General features: G+C 44.0%; 1 protein-coding gene across 2 annotated transcripts in view; it reads left to right on the top strand.

Moving 5' to 3' along the window:
- The first annotated feature begins 9,798 nt into the window (after window positions 1-9,798).
- Window positions 9,799-19,363, top strand: part of LOC144781807 (uncharacterized) — a 288,719-nt gene continuing 279,154 nt past the window's right edge. Inside the window, exon 1 of one of the 2 annotated variants that reach the window (XM_078660820.1) lies at window positions 9,799-10,497. In XM_078660820.1, coding sequence (XP_078516946.1) covers window positions 10,488-10,497 — 10 coding nt within the window. In that variant the 5' untranslated portion in view covers window positions 9,799-10,487. The remainder of the gene's footprint in view (window positions 10,498-19,363) is intronic. The other variant, XM_078660821.1, reaches the window with a different exon arrangement.

Below are 19,363 nucleotides of genomic sequence, written 5' to 3' on the forward strand. Positions count from 1 at the left end.
TAAGATAAAAGGGAATTACATTTTAAGGATCTACTATATGAACTAATGGTGAAGCTGGGGATTGTGTGTTCCACCTTACTTAAATGACTCTTATTCAGATACACGTTTTGTTCCCTTTTAATGAGGGACTAGTGTAAGGGAGTTGCCAATAGGAAGTAATGGGGGAGATGCAGGCACTATAGTGTAATATTACCAACTCTGATCTGAAAAGGATTGCATAATTCAGGATCTCAGTGTCCAAAATGTGACACCAGTCTCTAAAACAGCCCATAGTACAAGTGATATATGGATTACACTGGTCAGTAAGAAAGGATTAAAGCTGTTGCCTTTACATGCTTTGAAACAATGACCTGAGATTAGGCAAAAAGGTTTTTTGGGGTGGCAGGTACACAAGAAAGCATCTCTTATGTGATGCATTTATGGCTACAGAGAGGGGGGAGATACTTTATATTATGGTCATTTCTCCCTTCGGCTGTCGCTATCCTGCCAGGAGCTTTGCTTTTAGTAGGCAATAAGGCAGAGGCTTGTTTTGTGGGGTTAATGCTCAATCCTGAGTCACCATCAGGTTCACACCACTTCTCCTCCGGCCCAGCAAACTTGTGTGTCAGCTCAGTGTAGTGGCATAGTTCAGCTCGTGGCACTTGTCATGCTGTGTCGTCAATTATGTGCTGACACTGGGCCCGATCCCACACTCACGGCCCAGCCCATGGAGCCTCGTTGAAATGCATATATGCTAGGTGAGGTGCTGTGGCGCTTTTGCATCAGTCCACCAGGCTCGGATTGAGAATGGAGGCAATCGGGCATTGGTTGATGGGCCGGTACCCCAGGGTCACCAGTGGGCCGCTTTCTTGGGGCCTCTGTAAACTGGCCTAAGAGACTGACTTTCCTTTCCAGGCCCCTTTAATGTGGCACCAGTATATTGGTCACTCCCCTGCCATGCTGTAAATTGAGGCTGGGGGCCAGGTGTTGCCTTAGCCTTTTTGACATTCTCACCTACGGTGCCCAGCCTTGTGTGCCTTCCAGAAGCAGTGTCACTTTTAGCCCATGGTGGGTGCATGGAGGGTGGTTGATGCAGGGGCCTCACAGGGGGGCAACCCTAACATATGTGAAGCACACTAAGGAGACAGGATTCCCTTTGGACAATGAAACCAACCAATGGTAAACAATGGATGGGCCTTGGGCCCATTGTAAGCTAACAATATGTCTCACAACGGTTCAACCCTGCCAAGTACCACGCATACTATAAGTAATATGTAAATTTTTTAAGTAGAACCAATGAATATCTTTATCTTTAAAAACAATTATTATACATGTTTATACAAAGCAATACACATATGTAAGTACACATCTATAGTCCAAATGAATGTTTATGTACTGGGGGCTATGCTGTGCTGTGACCGGGTGGATATGCTAAGTGACTTCCCAGCAGTTCGTTCGTTCTGGGGGCCATCGGCTCCATGTTTAGCAAGACCCTAGACATCTCAGTGCTGCTCCTGAGCCCTCTGATCCTGCATCATGATTCTACAGACTTCCCAGACCTCTCCCACCATGGATGAGTATGATGGTTATGTGGAGAAAAGCAAATTCTTGAGTAGTCTTCTGAACATAAGGTGGTTATCCGTGGATCTTATATTGGGAGTAAAGAGTTCCATAGTTTGGCTGCTTGAACAGAGAAGGATGTACCATTATTGCTTTTTTCTTGTAAGGTGGGATTTTGAGGCGAGGTGCCAGTCTAAAGCGGAGGTTCCTTTGTTGAATTTATTTTGCGATTTTATTCCTGATGAAGAGGGGTCCCGTTCCATGTATGGGTTTGTGGGTGATACAAAGCAGCTTGAAAGTGGATCTGATGGCAACCAGTAACCAATGTAGGGCTTTCAAGGCAGGGGAGATGCAGGCTTGCAGCTTTATATGTAAGAGTATCCGGCAGTCGCGTTCTGAATCTGTTGTTAAAGGTAATCCGTGGGAAAGTTTATTTGTATTATCGAGTTTGGACAGAACAAGAGAGATGGTAGACTGGACGTTGTGTGGGAATCCCAGGTAGGGGAAGATGCGTCGCACAGTTTTTATAGTAACAAAGCTTGAAATTGCAAGGTTGGCCACTTGGGCATTCATTGATAGCTTGGAGTCCGGTCATTCCGAGGTTTCTTACTTCGTTTGATACTTGAGGTGGTGCTCCCAGGTCATCAGACCATGGTATAAGTGGGTCATAATGTTTCAAATCACCAGATGCGAGTATTTCTGTTTTGGAAGCATTCAGTTTGAGATGGCTCCACGTCATCCATTGATCCACGGCTCTGAGACAACTGAAAATTGGTGATTTTTCAATGTCTTAATGGCATTCCAGTTGAAGGAGTATGTGCATTTCATCTACATAGTTATAGCACGTGCTTTGAAATTGATTGACCATGCAGGTAATTACTTCATGTAGATGTTGAAAAGCATGGGTGAGATGATAGAGCCTTGAGAGACCCCTGCTTTTGTGAAGTACGGTTTGGAAGAGAAAGGGGGTTATGGATGACATTAGTTCTGTTGCAAAGGTAGGATGTGATCCAGTCTAGAGCAGTCCCCTCTATGCTGGCTTCATAGAGTCTTTGTATCAGAGTGTCATCGTCAACCGTGTCAAAGGCAGCCGAGAGGTCCAAGAGAAGTAGCGCAGCAACCCCGTTGCGGTCAACTGTGCTCTTCTCTTCAGGTCATCCCAGATCGCAACGAGGGCAGAGTCTGTGCCTCTTCCTGGACAGAATCCCATTTAGAAGTCTAAAAGTATGACATTATTCTCAATGAATTTTGACATCTTGGAGAAAAGTGCTCTTTCTATCAGTTTGCCCAGGAAAGGTCCATTTGTAAATCGGTCTGTAGTTGTCTGGGTTCAGCGGGTCGAGGTTTGTTTTCTTCAGTTATGGGCGCATGTATGACTTTTTTAGTTCTTATGGAAATATTCCCGTAGTTAAGGAGTTGTTGTTCATTCTTCTTACTGGTGTGGCAGCTGAGGCTATTAGAAGAATTGTCTCGAAGGTTTCTAGCAGACATGGATCAGAAGGGCTGCCAGCAGGCCACCTTGATTTGACCAGGTCCATAAATTCATTGTGTTAAATCTGTTGGATGGAATGGAGTCTGGATTGGAGTATTCTTGGATTGTTGTTTTGGAAAACGGGTGGGTGCTGGTGCTTTTTCTCTGTTTTAAATATGAGTAAAATGTGTCTGCTTTGGCCGTGTAATGATTTACCAATTTGTCTGTGAAATCTTAAGTAATGGGATAAGCTCCTTCCAGGCAATTTGGTTTTCAAATTCTGTGAAATTTTTTATAGAATTCTTGATTTACACATTTTGCATTTTGAATTCTATCTGAGTAGTACATTTTATGTCTGAACTGGGGTGGCAGAGTGGGCTAAAGAACGGTGATGGATCAAACCCAGATCTTTTGACTGGGTGTGAGTGTTTGATTGGTTCAGATGCTCCGTCCATCACCACTCCCTTTTGTACCGCTTTAGCTGCCACTAGTGTGGCAGGGTATGCTCAGACGTGAGTCCCTTGCTCACTTTGCCACTGGATTCAAGCAAGCCGGGCTGAAGACTGCTGTAATGCCAGAAACCGGTCCTCGGAAGCTTGTTTCCGGTCCAGGGAAGGCATGGCTTGGCAGTTCGGGCTGGGCTGTTCCCATGAGGCACAGGGTCAGACTGATTTGCATATAGCCATGTCTGAACTGGGGTGGCAGAGTGGGCTAAAGAATGGTGATGGATCAAACCCAGATCTTTTGACTGGGTGTGAGTGTTTGATTGGCTCAGATGCTCCGTCCATCACCACCCCCTTTTGTACCGCTTTGGCCGCCATAAGTGTGGCAGGGTATGCTCAGACGTGAGTCCCTTGCTCACTTTGCCACTGGATTCAAGCAAGCTGGGCTGAAGACGGCTGTAATGCCAGAAACCAGTCCTCGGAAGCTTATTTCCGGTCCAGGAAAGGCATGGCTTGGCAGTTCGGGCTGGACTGTTCCCATGAGGCACAGGGTCAGACTGATCTGCATATAGCCATGTGTGAACTGGGGTGGCAGAGTGGGCTAAAGAACGGTGATGGATCAAACCCATATCTTTTGACTGGGTGTGAGTGTTTGATTGGTTCAGATGCTCCGTCCATCACCAACCCCTTTTGTACCGCTTTGGCCGCCATAAGTGTGGCAGGGTATGCTCAGACGTGAGTCCCTTGCTCACTTTGCCACTGGATTCAAGCAAGCTGGGCTGAAGACGGCTGTAATGCCAGAAACCGGTCCTCGGAAGCTTGTTTCCGGTCCAGGGAAGGCATGGCTTGGCAGTTCGGGCTGGACTGTTCCCATGAGGCACAGGGTCAGACTGATTTGCATGTAGCCATGTCTGAACTGGGGTGGTAGAGTGGGCTAAAGAACGGTGATGGATCAAACCCAGATCTTTTGACTGGGTGTGAGTGTTTGATTGGTTCAGATGCTCCGTCCATCACCACCCCCTTTTGTACCGCTTTGGCCGCCATAAGTGTGGCAGGGTATGCTCAGACGTGAGTCCCTTGCTCACTTTGCCACTGGATTCAAGCAAGCTGGGCTGAAGACGGCTGTAATGCCAGAAACCGGTCCTCGGAAGCTTGTTTCCGGTCCAGGGAAGGCACGGCTTGGCAGTTCAGGCTGGACTGTTCCCATGAGGCACAGGGTCAGACTGATTTGCATATAGCCATGTCTGAACTGGGGTGGCAGAGTGGGCTAAAGAACGGTGATGGATCAAACCCAGATCTTTTGACTGGGTGTGAGTGTTTGATTGGTTCAGATGCTCCGTCCATCACCACCCCCTTTTGTACCACTCTGTCATGTCAGCGGGAGTCTTATATAGTATATGCTCTAGGGACTGTAGACTGTTCTCTAAAATATCAATATCAGCACTGAGCTGCTTTTGGACTTCATAAGTAGTTCTCATGCAAAACCCTCTAAAAACGACTTTCATTGCCTCCCACTCCTTGGACCTAGAGGCCGTGGATCCCCAGTTTTCCCCAAAGAAATGACTAAGTGCCTCAGTCACGGTTTGCACATATGGATGGTCCGTAAGGGCCTCAGCTCAAAGTCACCACAGCGGAATAGGTGGACGTCCTGGTCTGCTGGACAGGATCAACAGTAATGGTGCGTGTTCTGAGAGATATCTCGGCAAGTATGAGATGGCCTGTGTGGCGCAGACAGGCCAGAGGAAAGACAACAATGGTCAATGCGGGAGAAGGTCTGGGCTGCGGGGGTATAACAGGAAAACTCCCTCTTTTTGGGAATGCGTGCTCTCCATTCGTCCCGGAGTTGCATACCATACATGATACCTGTAAGGGATCTTAGCATGCGTGGCTTGGTGGGAGCTCTGGGGGGCTCCCTATCCAGATCCCCGTCAATTATACAATTAAAATCCCCAAAAAGAAGAACTTCGGCCCCCAAGTATGGTTAGCCGCCTTTCGGATGATCTGGAAGAAATCTGGGCAATCCAGATTGGGGGCATAGACATCGATCATATATATTTCCCTCCCTTCCCACCTCCCAAATAGGATAACATATCGCCCTTCTGGGTCTAGAACATGATGAAGGTGTTGGAATGGGACCCCTGGCGCCACCCTTATAAATGCTCCTCGTGCAAAACCTGATTATGATGTGGCGTAGATCTGCCCCTCCATCTCTTTCGTAGGCTTTGTAGTGAGATCCCCCATATATGTGTTTCCTGCAGTCCCGCTATAGCTATCCTATATCTCTTCAGAAAGGAGTATATACTTCGATGCTTATCTAGGCCTACCATCCCACAGACATTCCAGTTAAGGACCTTCAACGTTTGTACTGTCATGACAATAGAACAGCAAGCTCATACGACGTATGCCCCTGAGGTCAGTGCACCCATCCTGATAGTTCCCCAGTCTGTGTAATAAAGTGTAATCCTGTGTGACTCTATTGGTTCCCTCGCAACAACAACAACTTGTAAGACATGAACAAACCCTTACCCCCCCTTTCCGTGGGCAGTAGTATAAATTGGTATTCACATCTCCTGTTTCCCACACCAAGCGATACATACCGCCCCAAACCATCCTCCACACCCCCTCACTTAGACGGTCTAAGATCAGTATGTTTTGCTTAAGGCTTTGATCAAAGCCGTCTTTATCGAATAGGACAAGAACTGCGTCTACAAAACGCCATGCAAGAGAGTTGGTGACACCGGGCGCGAGATTCCTCTCAAGCTTCCCCAATGACCCTGGTCTCTAGCGGGGGTGTCGCTGCTCCTGTAGCCGCCGTGTTCCTAGCAGATCAAACACACCGTCGGACCCCCAACCCATATCTAATAGATATTATGAATAGGCCATAGAGGAGACACTTAACGGAGCAGTCAGGGGTATCAAGTTTGTCTTGATTCGTATTTGTTTTGAGCCAGGCATGTTGCAGCTTTCTGATTTGTTGATTTATCTGTGTTTTCTCTGGATTTTGCCAAGGTGCCTGTTTTCCTTTGTTCTGTTCTGTCGTTTTAAGTAGTATTAGGATTTCAAAAGCTTACTGTAGCCACTCATATAGTTTTTTAACAGAATGTATTGTATCTAGATCTGTACTGGATGTTAGCTGCATTTCTAAGTGCTCCAAATTGAGTTTGAGCACTGAGTCACGTAAGGTGATTTTAGGTGCGTTGCTTTGTGTGGTTTTATGTTGGAAAGCAAGCAAATGGTGGTCTAACTATGTGAGTGGAGTTATTATTTGAAAGATAACTAGTTCTATATTTCCAAAAATGATATCTAGGATGTTTCTAGCAATAAGCGTCCATTTGTGGACGATCTGATGAAGGTTCAGTGCGTCTAGGCCAGTGATGATAGTTTTTGGATGTGGCATATTGGGTTTGTCAAAGCAAATGTTGAGGTCACCCTACAATGCATAGTTTGGAGTGTACTGTTATCAGATTAGAAAGTAATTCTAGAAGTGTGTCTGGGAATGTTGCATTGCTAGATGGAGGTCTGTAAAGGAGCAGAAAGTTACAGGAGGAAGATGGTGTTGGATTGTATCTGGTGAAAAGGGCCTCACAACCTTGTATGGAAGACATCGTCGGCTTCAGCGATATGCAATGTTTGCTTGAACACAACCGCTAGGCCACTTCCTTTTTTGCCTACACAATTTTGCGTGATAGTTTGATAGCCTAGAGGAACGGCTTCATGCAGGACTGGAGGCATAGCATCTCCCAACCATGACTCAGTTATGAAGACTATGTCAGGTTTGGTGTCAGTGAGACGGTCGTAGCTGTGATGCTTGTTTTTAGAGAGCGATTGAGCATTTATTAGCAGACAGTTCAGAGAATGTGTTTTGGTGATAGTGTGACTTTGTATTGTGGAAGAGTAAGCAGTATTCTGTGGGCTTGTAGCAGGTGTGTCCTTAGTGTTGGTATCATCTGTATGAGCATAACAATCGTGTAGCTGTTCTGTACTGTGTTCCTCGTCCAGCAGGCTAAGCATGCATTTTGATGGGTCTGAATGTGTAGGTAGTAGAGATGGAGGTTGAGAGTGATTGTGAGTTGGTGAGCTGTGTTGTTTTTGTAGTGTAACCTTGTTGTGCAGTAGACATGGAGAAGCGAAGTTGTGAGGGGTGGCTTGTTGCTTATTTTGTTTGCGTCTGTTTAGGGAGGAAAGTGTATGAGTTAGGGGTGGTGGTGCAGTATGTGGGTCATGTACTAAGGTTCTAGATTGTCCAATGGATGAGAAGCGGTTAAAAGGGAGTTGCTGTGTTGCTATATGTCTGTTTGTTCATGGTGTGTGTCATTAGTGAAGTCTGGAAGGTGGGAGTGGGTGTATGTTTGTGGTGGAAAGTATTATGAAGTGTGAGAGATTTTGTTGTGTCCATGTGTGTCTTATGCTTTGTTTCTGAGAAGTGAAAGGAGGTGCTGATGTATTTATTTTATGAGAAGGATTTGTATGTAAGAAATTGTTGGTGGGTGGAAGTTCCATAGTGGAGGGGGTGGTGATGTATTTTTGGAAAAGTGTGTATGTGGTGTGTGAGAGGTGATGAACAAGAGTTAGAAGTGTTTGTGTTAGACATAGATTTGATTGCTGAAAAGGTAATATGTGTGGGGCAGTGGAGTGTAAGTGTTGTGCAGTTGTGTTATTGTGGTAAAACAAAGAGAAGGGTGTTGGAGGATGAAAATATGGCAGGCTGAGTATAGGTTTGTTAGTGACAAAAAGGGGTCTGTTAGCAGTAATTAGAGTAGGGAGTGTTTCTGGATGGGATATAGTTATGTATGGTGTGGAATTGGGTTGTGTTAGTGATGAGTGGATTGGCTAGTGGTATGATAGAGTTGTGTATTTTTTATAAGTGATGGTAAAAAACATGTAGTAGCTGCGATATAAGGGTGTATAGGTCTGGTTTCTGTGGCTTGTAGTGGGTGATGTGACATACTTCATTACTTAGTTTTACTGGTGAGAAAGTGTCACTCAATGTTTCACACATTAGTTAGTACTCATAAGTGCACTGAAACTATGGAAATGGCACACATAAGCAATCTGAAAACTTTGCACCTATGCTCAGTCTGGTCATAACCATCTCATTGTGCAGGAGGGCGCCTAAAGCCTTAACGGTTACCCCAGAACTGCAACTCCCTCACCCACCCAACCCCGCACAGACTTGACTGTACTACCACCCCAAGTGTTTTACAGTACTGTCACAGACAGTGTCACTGTGCTGCTCAACTATGCTCATCTCTGTGTGCCTGCTGTTATGTGCGGAGGCCCTCCATTATACAGTTAAATAATTTTAGCAGCGGCTGCAGTGCAGTGCAACCGGACTCACTGCTAATGGTCCACTAACATTTGGGAAAATATTGTACTGTGAATTTTTAAGTAGCTCAATGAACCAGAGTCACCCCGTCCGGCTCAGAGTGAGCAATCATATGCCCTCTTTGTTTCTCTCAGTGAAGCGTGTGTTAAATATAAACATTTATCAGACCCATAGCCTGTCTCAAGACAGTGCCCAGCGTGGCTCATGATGATGGCACCTTGCTGTTAATTTCTGACAAAACACTTGCCACACTGTGCTCTGCCATGACCCAACAAAGCAGGCACTGAGGTGCCCTTCCTTTTCTGGTGCTTTGCAGCAGTTTTAAAATCTTCTTCAAGTTACTCATTGCTCAAATGGGTGCAATTTCTGATATTTATGTTTTCCTCGTCTTTATTGCTTGATTTTCCTCATGAGAAAGTGTCACTCATAGTCATTGAATGTCACTCATAATTACACTGAAATGATCAAAATGTCACACATAAGTAATCTGAAACCTTGGCAGCCTTGCAGGTGAAACTTAAAAACAATGCATCTCTGGCCTGGCATATCACGGACTGGATGTAAGCGACTCCTCCTCCCATGAGTACTCTGTAGAGGTGCCTTCCAACTAGGAAGTTCCACCGATTAAACTATTTTCATTAAAAGCACTGCTCGACTACGAAAAAAACTGAATGACGACATGTGTAATCCCAATCCAAAATGGTTACGATGGGTCGTGTCGGCCATCTTCGCTTGGGAGTTAAAGACAACACTACTCCTATTTTCTCTACGTGTAGCATGGAGTGCGCTGACGCGGTCCTATCAGACTCGATTGAGGCCCCCTCACCCCGAAAACCTCACGCGTTATCCATCCGCCGCACATTTCTGCAAACCAGCCAGTCAGAAGTTCTCCCCATTAACCCCGCCCCTCGCTGATTCTATCAAACAGGGAGGGAATGATATATCGAGCACGAGATTAACAGGACACCAATCATATTGCTGAAAGACGTGGCCAAGGACCACTAAGGCGGGGCTGATGAAAAGAGCGACGGTGACATCAGAGACGCATGTTTCTTAAAGTGCCCAGCAGCTCTATATATTGGGGTGTTTATTCAGTTTATTTGTGGCTATGTGAATGAGACCGAGGGGTAGATCGCACAATAGGTACAGCCGCAGTTTCAGCAGGACCCGGGTGGCGATTCATGGAGTGATAGGCTAGCACTGCTCAACGCACCTATACTGCACTGCTCATTTCACGTCACTTCACTGATACAGCCTGACAGTAGTGCGCTGCTGCACAGCACCGTTCCTCGGATACCTTACAATTACAACACACCACACTTCACGACGCTTAACATTCGAGTGTACCCGACACTACTGGCATAACTGCACTTTATTTCTCATAAGTGGACTGTATACTTTTGCACTACTCTGCTGCACTGTACGGCGTCTAACGGGGCACAATACCACTGCACCTTATTGAACTTTGAATAGTACACAATACTTCGCACTTTTTTTTACCGTACAAGCAGGTCCGATGTGCACTGTATTTTAAGGTATTCAACGCCAGTGTTTTATTTTTTAGTACTTAACTTATTTTTTTTTAATTATAAAAGAATTCTTATTTGGAAGCTAGGTCACTGGCAGAAGTCTTTTTTGTGGTAGAGCCAGACCTGCTGCCTCTGGGCTCCTGAGCTGTCTTCTGTGAAGTCACCGCAGGACTATAATCATGGCAGAGGGTGAGTCATTAAAACCTTTATTATGGTACTAACGTGTATAATATTTTCACATGAGGGATTCTTCATCTATAAAGATGTTGCGTTTACGATGCTAGAAATTCAGAGTGAAACGTTTCAAATGAACTTCAACCGTTTATAGTATATTGAAAAGAAAATATTTTGAAAGCGCTTAACCATAGGCAAAATGTGACATTCATATTAGAATAATAACTGTAATTAAAAGATGTTTGTGTTTTTGATGTGTTGTTGAGGACATAAGGTCTTGCTGTCCCCCCTTACACGCAATGACTCATAGAGAAAGGCACAGATGACCCACAGAAGCTGGATTTAAATTGGTTTCGACTCTGAGATTATGCGACATTGAGATTATGCGACTACTGAAATTATGCGACATTGGAGGATCTAATTATGCAGAAGGGTTTAGTAAATTAGGCGACAAGAAAAGGCAATTTATGCAGCATAGGCTATAATGCAGCACATTTTGGAGTAGTATTATTGTTCTATTTTGTCATTTTGATACACATTAAAACAGTTTGGAGGTTTCACTATGTTGGGACCAGTTTGCATTTTAAAAGCAGTAATCAACTACACTTGGGTGAATTTAATCACACCAGCGTAATTGATTGTTTTTTTAAAATTTCATGTAACAAATTTATGCAAAATTACGAAATTGCGCCACATATTGTAGTTTCAGGAAAAAAGGTTAATTTAGGATGTACCTTTCATGTAATTTTTGAATCCGAGCTAGATTTCAGGTAGACTTTTTTACTTGAGTGGACCGTTTGGGAAGTTTATGAACGCAAAACTACAAATCCAAACATGAGTGGCTGTGTTTTGAATGGGAGCAGTAGTTCCTTTAATATGGGCAACCAACAAACATTTCTGGTAGATTTTTTTTCCCTGGCAGACCGTTTGGGTTTTTGAGTGCAACACTACAAATTCAAACGTCAGTGGCAATTTTTTAAATTTGAGCGACTGAAAATCAACTCAAAATTACATTTCTGAGTTGAATTGATACCCAAATAGACTGTTCGGGTAACTTATTGAGTGAGAGATACATTTCACGTAATTATGCATACTTTCGCAGTCATTTTACATAATTATGCAACAGCAAGTTCTGCGAGTTTCTCACACCCCCAAAAGCAGGATCTCAGAGGTGACCAGTTCACCTTTGCACATGGTCTGCCTCTGTGTAGCACCACTGTTTGGAGCTTTTTTTAAAGTATCTGTTGGTCCATTTGATTTTGCATTTTTTTTGTTGACACTGAGGGAATATGTTTGAATGGTGATGGACTGTGAGCATTTTAGTTATTTAAAAATTGGTAACCATAACATTTCGAACAGAAATATTTTTAAACAGAACCAAGGGTTGTACATAGAACAATTAAACAAAAGAGAAGATTTCTGGTATTTATTACATATACTACTTATATGAAAATCATAGGTATACAGACACATATCCAATATACATACTTATGTGTTATGGTACAAGTAAGCCAATAATCACTTGTGTCTCTCTTGTTGTAAGTGTTGATATTTTGTTCTTTCCTGAACTCTTGGAGAGGGGTTTCTTCGATAAACTTGATATCAAGTCAATGAATTGTAAATTCACCAGGGCTCTGACTTGGCATTACTGGACTGTAAGGAAATTGGTTCTGCCCCTCAAATCCGTCCCCATTTTTTGCTTATTGACCACCTGTTTTTTTGACATTTTTACTGTGGGTGAGCATCACAACCATTGACTCACCCACAGTAAACTCATGGTGAATGGACTGCACGTTTTTCCTGCCAGTGTCTGCCTTTTAAAATGAGGCTGCTGCGACGCAGCAAGGGTAAGGGGCACTTGGCTGGTTACACGTGTGGACACGTGTGTGCATAAGTGTGAGGGCTGCACGTGTGATACTTCTGTCATGCCCGGTAACTGAGCACATGTATCCTGGTGCAGAGGGGACTCTGCAGGTTTGGGTATTGACCTGGGGTAGGCCTCCTAATGTTAGTGTACACTCACAGGCAAGTCAATGTGGTTTACTGTCTTGTCTGCAATGACACTCCTTTATACACCTATGGGAAAGACTACCTTAGAGTGCAGCTTTGCTTTCCTTTGGCTTACAGAGACATACTGAACTAGGGCATAACCTGTGTGGAAAATCAGTTCTACAAGTCCCATAAAGATATCTGTGCAGCTTATGGGTCATCCAGGAATGTCATATTTCACTGGCTCAGCTCAGGATCAGAGTCCAGGCCTCTTGTCACCCTGCTGTGATAAGTTAATTACATTTCCCTCCAGCGGCAGGAACAAAGGCCCCCCCCACACAAAAGGAACAATTTATAGTACTTGGCTCAGCTCCTGAGGAGGAAAGGATTGGGGATGAAGGATCTGCATCAATCAGTTAGCTGTCACACTGCACCAGGGATGGGCCAGCCCAAGCCCACTGGACAAAGGAAGGAGCCCAGGCCTCTGAAGCCAACATATGAGAGGACTTCCTTTGAACATTTGGTAAGAAGGGCTCTGGCAGTGTTGTCAATGAGAGGCAGAGCTGAGGCCCTCAGAGCAGATGTGGCAATTGACTCCTGTATGATGCAGTTTCGAAAATGTCTCACCAGGCTGTGCAGAAAGGTTGGGGCAGGGGCAGGGGCGGAAAGGTGATGCGGCACCCCAGGATAGGCCAGAGGGGCCTCACTGCTGAAACCTCCTGTCCCCACTTAAAAGGACTCGCACAAGGGGGAGAACTCTCTCTTGGTTGTGACTTTATGCTGGTCACTGGGACTTTATGCAGCAGCCATGGACAATTGGAAGAAAGAACCCCCTGATGGCCATCTGAGCTAAGGACTCTGACTTCAGTTGACCCCAGAACCAGTGGAGCTCTCCCCAGGACCAATGAAGCTAAGCCCCCTACTTCCCCTGAGGACTAGCTTGGGGAAAGACTGGGCTTCTGCGCGAAGGAGAGCGGCCCAGAGGACACCAAGGAGGAAGGCTGGTACAGGGAGCCAGTTAAACTAGCTCCCTGCAAAGTTTGTTGCCTTTGAGGCCAGAAAACCTAAGGAAAGTGTTCCAGGTGGCTACAGCTCTCCGCCAGAAATAAAACAATCCCAAAAGCATTTAAAACAGCCTAATGGGGCCCGAGATATCAGCATGCAAATAATTTTGACCTTTGACCCCAGCTCGATCTCCGAGCGCCCCCCGGGTGGGCCAGGACCCGGGGGTCACCTAAGGAGAAATCCTCCAATTTTTTTATACTGAGAGGGGCATGCGTGGGACCCCCTTCCCAGCGTTCTGTGGGCCTGGTCAGACAACCCTCCAGACAGTTTCTTAGTTGGGGGGCCCAGGACCCAAGTCTGGGTGCCAGCAATAGCAGGGAAGCAGAAGGAGGGGCGCAGGACTCCATCCTTGGGCCACGGGATGAAGGAGCGGTCAGAGGAAGTGCCGCCACGCTCCCCCCCAGCAGTGACTGGCCCATACCGCTCCCTATGCCCATGTCCAGGAGGAGCAGGAGGCAGCCACATGCATCAGCAAACTTGCCTGCTGGAGCGCGCAGGGCTGAAGAAACCTGCCAGCTCCTGCGGCAGCAGGAAGGTGTGCTGCGAGCGCTGGGAGCCAGTGGGGACAGTCAGGAGGGGGCTCCCTGGACTGCCCCCCCCCCCCCCAACACGGCAGTGCTTGGGTGGCACCCCAGAGAAAAGGGAAAGGTTGTGCGGAGCGATGCTGCCCGGCTGAATATCAAGAAAAAGAAAGGCAGCGGCTCTCCCTGGTGCAGCGGGTGAGCCGCTCATTGATTATTCACTGCTCCCAAGGGAGCGCCCCATTATGTCTTGCAGGGCTTTACCATTGAGCACATTTTCTTCCATCGTGGTGGTGCCGTAACGGCGGACCTCCACCAAGGAAACAAAAAAGAAAGAAGGGGAGCTGCAGAGGCATCACAGCTCCCCTCATGGGCCCAAGGAGATTTAAAAAAAGGTTCCAACACTTAGGGGGTCATTAGGATGACAGGCGGACTTAGTCCGCCCGCCATCCTATCGGAATTCGGGACCGCCCGCCATAAGGGCGGGGGTCCCGCGGGGGGTATTAGGATGTGCCCGCCACAGTGGCGGGCACATCCTGCATTTTTAGCATTGTGGCGGGCGGTGTTCTCAGCACCGCCCACCACAATGCTAAAAATGCATTACAGCATTTGCATACACAGGTACCACAGGTACCCCCCGTGTGCAACCCCCACCCCTCCTTCACTCTGGGGGCCCCCTGGGGGCCCGCAGGGGGCCCCCAGACTGAAGACCGCATGCCTTTCTGTGACGGCATTGCCGCCACGGAAAGGCATGTCTGAAAGCCCATGCTAATATGGCTGGCGGTGTCTAATAGACACCGCCACCATATTAAACATTTTCCGCCCTGGCCGCAAGGCGACCGGGGTGGAAAAGCGGCGGACGGTCTTTCCGTCCGCCGCGGTCCCCCCGCCATTCTAATATGGCGGGGGGGAATTCTGGAGAGGATGTCGGGCGGATTTCCTCCGCCAGGCCGGCGCTGGCTACCGCCAGCCTGGCGGGCCAATCCGCCCAACATCATAATGGGCCCCTAAGTTTCGTGGGACATAAAAAGGATGACCAGCCCAAGATTTTCCTGAATTCTCAAGCACTCCCAAAGTTGGAGCATATACTCTTCAGCTGAGAGTGCAGCACCCTCTAGGGGTGAAGTTCATGGCTATGGCTACTGTGGCTTAAAGGTGTCTAGAAAGATTTTTTACAGCATCCTCTAGGGACAAAGTTTATGGTTAAATTTGGTTTGTGATCAAAATGTAATGCCCCCTAGTGGCTATTTTTTATAATTGTGCATTCAATGCTGATAGTATATAAAAAAACACACAGGCACATTTGATGGTATTTTTTAAATGCTTTAGTGAAAGAATAATGTTGACAATAATTACTGATCAAAAGATGTATGCTTTATTAACAATAATAACTACATTTATACATGGTTATGATGGATGTTTGCATTTACTTCTAACATGATGGTTTTTGACATGTAGTTTGTTGATCTTGACCCCTTTAAAGGATCAGAGGTGATTACACAATGTAATCACATGATATTTCCATCAGCCTCGTGTATATTTTTTAATTACTGCATAGTATTGAGTAGTTTATGTTTAATAAATGTACCTTTCCTTTTTCGAAAGAAAAAAGAAGACTGTATACTCATGTATTGAGTGTTATTACTGCGTGCCAGTGAATTGTGATTACTAGCAAACACCACCTCCCTGAGGAGGGTTTGGTCTGCTCTGCTCCCCTACCCTTAGAGAGTCAAGCGCTACAATGGGGTTTTGTTTCTCATGGGAGGGCAAATGAGGACCCATTACAAATGCAGGCCACACAGCCAATGGCCCGTGTCCTTATATGTACTACAATGTTGTCAAAGTATTGTTATGTTACATGAAAAAAGTTTCCTTTTTAATTTGGTCTACCAACTGACTCAAAACCCACCATTTACAAAGTATGTTGTCTATGTTTAGGAAGTTTGACATTAGCCATGTCAATTCTAGGTTTTAGAACGACCTCTGTTTGTGTGGTACCAAAATACACATTTTATATTTAAGTTACTTATTTTGTATAATAACTGTGCCTTTCATTTGGTCACTTCAAGGTGGCTGGTGACACTAGATAGACAAAAATAGAAAGGGGGAAGAATGTGCAAGCCAAAATGGAGTTGGTGATACAAGACAATGATAAAAATTATTATTATTTTGGTTATTTCTATAGCCTCACCATGCTAGAGCTTTTAAAGATCATAGGAAAGGCATTTGCAGTGCATATGGAGGATCAGTTGGAGAAATTAGTGTCTAGGTTAGGAGTGTTGGTGGGATCCGTGGGTAAAGGGGACAGTTTGTATATATGTGTGTGTGTGTGTGTGTGTGTATATATATGTGTGTATATATATATATATATATATATATATAATATATATATATATATATATATATATATATATATATATATATATATATATTCACTGAAAAAAACATAGGTTTCAGCCACGTTATAGTTAAAAATTAGCATTTAAAAAACCTTAGAAATTCACTGAAAAAAACCATAGGTTTCACACACGTTCTAGTTAAAAATTAGCATTTAAAAAACCTTAGAAATTCACTGAAAAACCATATGTTTCACACATGTTATAGTTAGCTGGACATTTCACTCATACAAAACCATTGAAATTCCCCCGTTATAGTTAACTATAACTCGCGCGCCCGCAATGCACTGCTGATGACGTCACATATTACATCACTCATGACATGGTCAGTGACATCACTCATGACATCACTGATGACATCTCAAATGACATCACTGATGACATCATCCATTGAATGTGTGTCTTTCTGAAAATAAATATGTTTTATATATGTATATCTAAAGGTCGATGGAAGAATACATGTGTAAATAAGTGTCTAAATGGACGTTTAAAAAACAAATGATTGTATAACTGACTTATTAGGTGTATCGTAGTGAATACATGGGTTAGCGAGTAATGTTTAAATATGTAAAAATCTGTATCAGTGTCCCACTTTGTGAATAAGTGGCTGCATGGGTTGGTGACTAGCTACATGAGTGTCGATATGGGTTATTAGTTGGTTTTTAGAGTATCAGTATGAGTGTCTGTATGGTTTGGTGGGGGGTATTACTTACCGCATAGATGCATGAATGTCCGACTCACTGTTTGTATGTGTTTTGAAGACAACATGTGTGCAGGACTGTATGGGTGGATGAGTGTGTGTATGGGTGTGTTAGTGAGTGAATCACTGTCTCAATAGTATCTTTACATATCTACATGTGTTTTAAACTAGTATATGTGAGTATTGATGTATATAAGTGATGTATATAAGTGAGTATATGTGAGAGCGAGAGATTGTAAGAGTTCCTGTATAAATAAGTATGTGTTTCTATAAATGATTGTTTAAGAGAGTAAGTATGTGTACGATTCTGTAGAAGTAAGTGTAGTGGTGGGTGTATAGCTGTATATGCAAGTAAATGAATGTTTGATAGTTTATTAGCATGTGTGAGTTTGTGTGTGAGTAACTATAGATGAGTGTCGGTGTGTAATAAGATGTATAGGTGTATGAGTACACATGATGAGTGAGTACATGTATGAGTGCCTATATAGAACTGTTAGTGAATGACTGGATGTGTATGTAGATTTTAGAATGACTGAATAGGTTGTTCTAACTGGAATTGGTTTTTCCATTTTTTTTGAAAATTTTAGTTTCTATTTTTTAATGTGCGTATCAAGGGCTATATTACGCTATTACGCTGAGAGGAGGTCTGTCACTCTTTCACAAGGATGATGTCATCAGTGATGTCATTTGAGATGTCATCAGTGATGTCATGAGTGATGTCACTGACCATGTCATGAGTGATGTAATATGTGACGTCATCAGCAGTGCATTGCGGGCGCGCGAGTTATAGTTAACTATAACGAGGGATTTTCAATGGTTTTGTATGAGTGAAATGTCCAGCTAACTATAACATGTGTGAAACCTATGGTTTTTCAGTGAATTTCTAAGGTTTTTAAATGCTCATTTTTAACTATAACGTGTGTGAAACCTATGGTTTTTTCAGTGAATTTCTAATGTTTTTTAAATGCTAATTTTTATCTATAACGTGGCTGAAACCTATGGTTTTTTCAGTGAATTTCAAAGGTTTTGTAAATGATAATTTTTAAATGTATTAATTGTTATATTTTTTATACTGATTTACTACATTATTTTAAATTATTTATTTTTAGATATTTTATTTTTTAAATTACATTACATATTTTTTATATAAATTGAAAAATAAATGTTTTAAAAAATATTGAAATTGTAAATTTTTCATTTTTTTAATATTTTTTTAATTTATATATATTTTATATAGCAGGCAATGATATCCTATGGAAGAAAATTCAAGTTACTGGTAAGTACAGTTAAATTTACTTTTCAGGAACAGTAGTGAGCTGAAAGATGCAGCACTGAGGTCTCTCCTGAAAACAGGTGAGTAAATCGGAATTCGTAGTTAGTCTGATTTTTGAGGAATTTTTTTTAAAGTTCCAAAACTCCACACTTAGAACATTTTTCAAGTGAAACATGTCAATGTTACCCTATGGAAGGAAATTCAAGTTACTGTAACTACGATTAGAATCTTTTTTCAGGATCAATAGTGGGCTGAAAGATGCAGCACAGAGGTCTCTCTTGATAACAGGTGAGAAAATCGGAATTCGTAGTTCGGCTGATTTTAGTGGAATTTTTTAAAGTTCCAAAACTCCACACTTAGAAGAATTTCCAAGTAAAACATGTCAATGTTAGCCTATAGAAGGAAATTCAAGTTACTCTAAGTATGGTTACATTTACTTTTCAGGGTCTGTCCTGGGCTCAAAGATGCAGCACTGACGTCTCTCGTGATAACAGGTGAGTAATTCGGAATTCGTACTTCGGCTAATTTTAGAGGAATATTTCGCTCAATAGTGAAGGAAGGGGGCGGGGCCTGAGGACACATGTGTGCAAACACGCCCTGTGGCGCGTTTTAGGTTGGGGAATATATTCCTCTTCAATCCTGAGGTCACCTGTGAGCCAACCAGCCCATCAGGTACCTCCAGTTTGCGCCAGGGAGCTGCGTTGTAGAGAGGTATTCAGAGGGCACGCCCCCTTTTTACAACACTCTGCAACGCAGCTCCGTGGCACTTACGAGAGGTACCCGTTGGACTAGTTGGCTCCTAGGGGACCTCTGGATTGAAGAGGAATATATTCCCCAACCTAAAACGCGCCACAGGGCGTGTTTGCACACATGTCACCTCATGCCCCACCCCCTACCTTCACCACTGTGCAAACATGCCCCGTAACACGTTCTAAGT

Source organism: Lissotriton helveticus, chromosome 9 (assembly GCF_964261635.1).
Source record: "Lissotriton helveticus chromosome 9, aLisHel1.1, whole genome shotgun sequence".
NCBI lineage: Eukaryota > Metazoa > Chordata > Amphibia > Caudata > Salamandridae > Lissotriton > Lissotriton helveticus.